At 59.0% G+C, this 1,342-nt stretch overlaps 1 protein-coding gene across 1 annotated transcript in view; it reads left to right on the top strand.

Annotated features, from left to right (window-relative positions):
• The window catches only part of LOC108509835 (protein EFR3 homolog B-like), a gene marked incomplete at its 5' end in the record, with an annotated part of 38,371 nt that overhangs the window by 9,400 nt on the left and 27,629 nt on the right, over positions 1 to 1,342 (top strand). Inside the window, one exon of the mRNA XM_017839431.1 lies at positions 569 to 718. Coding sequence (XP_017694920.1) covers positions 569 to 718 — 150 coding nt within the window. The remainder of the gene's footprint in view (positions 1 to 568; positions 719 to 1,342) is intronic.

Here is a 1,342-nt window from a genome sequence, read left to right as displayed (position 1 = left end):
GGAATGGCTGAGGGAGCTGGGAAGGGGCTGGAGCAGCAGGAATGGCTGAGGGAGCTGGGGGGGCTCATCCTGGAAAAAAAGAGGGATCTGGAGGGATCTTCTCCCAACAGAGGGTTGGAAAAGCACTTTAGTTTTCCCTCATGTCCAAGTTTTCCCTCATATCCAAGTTTTCCCTCACATCCAAGTTTTCCGTGGGTGAAACGTGGCTCCGGAGCCCCCGGGAACGAGGGAAAGGGGGAAAAACATTCCCAAGAGCTGGACAATGGAGACTTCCCAGAGCCAAACCCAATCCCTCTAGGATTTCTGGGAATGCTGGAGCATCCCAGGGATTCTTTGGATCGCGGAATCCCGGGATATTTGGGCGGGAAGGGGCCTTGAAGCTCATCCCGTTCCGAGCCCGACGCCGGGGTGGGGGGCAAATCCAGGGAATCCAGGCCGGCCTTGGACGCTGCCAGGGGGTGGAATATCCCGGATTTGGGGTGGAATATCCCGGATTTGGGGTGGGATATCCCGGATTTGGGGTGGAATATCCCAGATTTGGGATGGGATATCCCGTGTTTCCCCTCAGGATCCGGATGTCCGGGATCAAGGGCCTGCAGGGGGTCGTGCGGAAGACGGTGAACGACGAACTCCAGGCCAATATTTGGGATCCCCAGCACATGGATAAGATCGTCCCTTCCCTCCTCTTCAACCTCCAGCACGTGGAAGAGGCGGAAAGGTGGGAAAAGATTCCCGGGAAAGGGGGATTTCGGAGGTGGATCAAGCCCAGGGAAGAGGTTTTGGGGTGGATCTTCCCGCTTTTTTGCCGTGTTTTCTCGGGAATCGCCGGATTCCTGGGGGTTGAGGGGGAGCAGAGGGGAGGGGCTGGAGGTGGGGAAGGGCTGGAAAAGTGGGAATGGTTGGGGGAGGTGGGAAAGGGCTGGAGAACAGGGAATGGGTGAGGGAGCTGGGAAGGGGCTGGAAATCTGGGAATGGCCGAGGGAGCTGGGAAGGGGCTGGAGAACTGGGAATGGCTGAGGGAGCTGGGAAGGGGCTGGAAATCTGGGAATGGCCGAGGGAGCTGGGAAGGGGCTGGAGCAGCAGGAATATCTGAGGGAGCTGGGAAGGGGGGCTCATCCCGGAGAAAAGGGGGATCAGGAGGGACCTTTTCCTGCTCCAGAATTCCCTGACAGGAGGGGGGAGCCAGGGGGAGGGTCCCCAATTCCCAGGGAACGAGGGACAGGAGGAGAGGGAACGGCCTCCAGCTGGGCCAGGGGAGGGGCAGGTGGGATATTGGGAAGGATGGGAATTCCCCCTCCTATCCCACATCCCAACTATTCCCCTTCCTATCCCACATCCCAAC

This window comes from Lepidothrix coronata, unplaced genomic scaffold (genome assembly GCF_001604755.1).
Source record: "Lepidothrix coronata isolate B3197 unplaced genomic scaffold, Lepidothrix_coronata-1.0 Scaffold412, whole genome shotgun sequence".
Lineage (NCBI taxonomy): Eukaryota > Metazoa > Chordata > Aves > Passeriformes > Pipridae > Lepidothrix > Lepidothrix coronata.
Note: the sequence above shows the minus strand (reverse complement) of the source record. Positions and strands in the feature narration are given on the sequence as shown.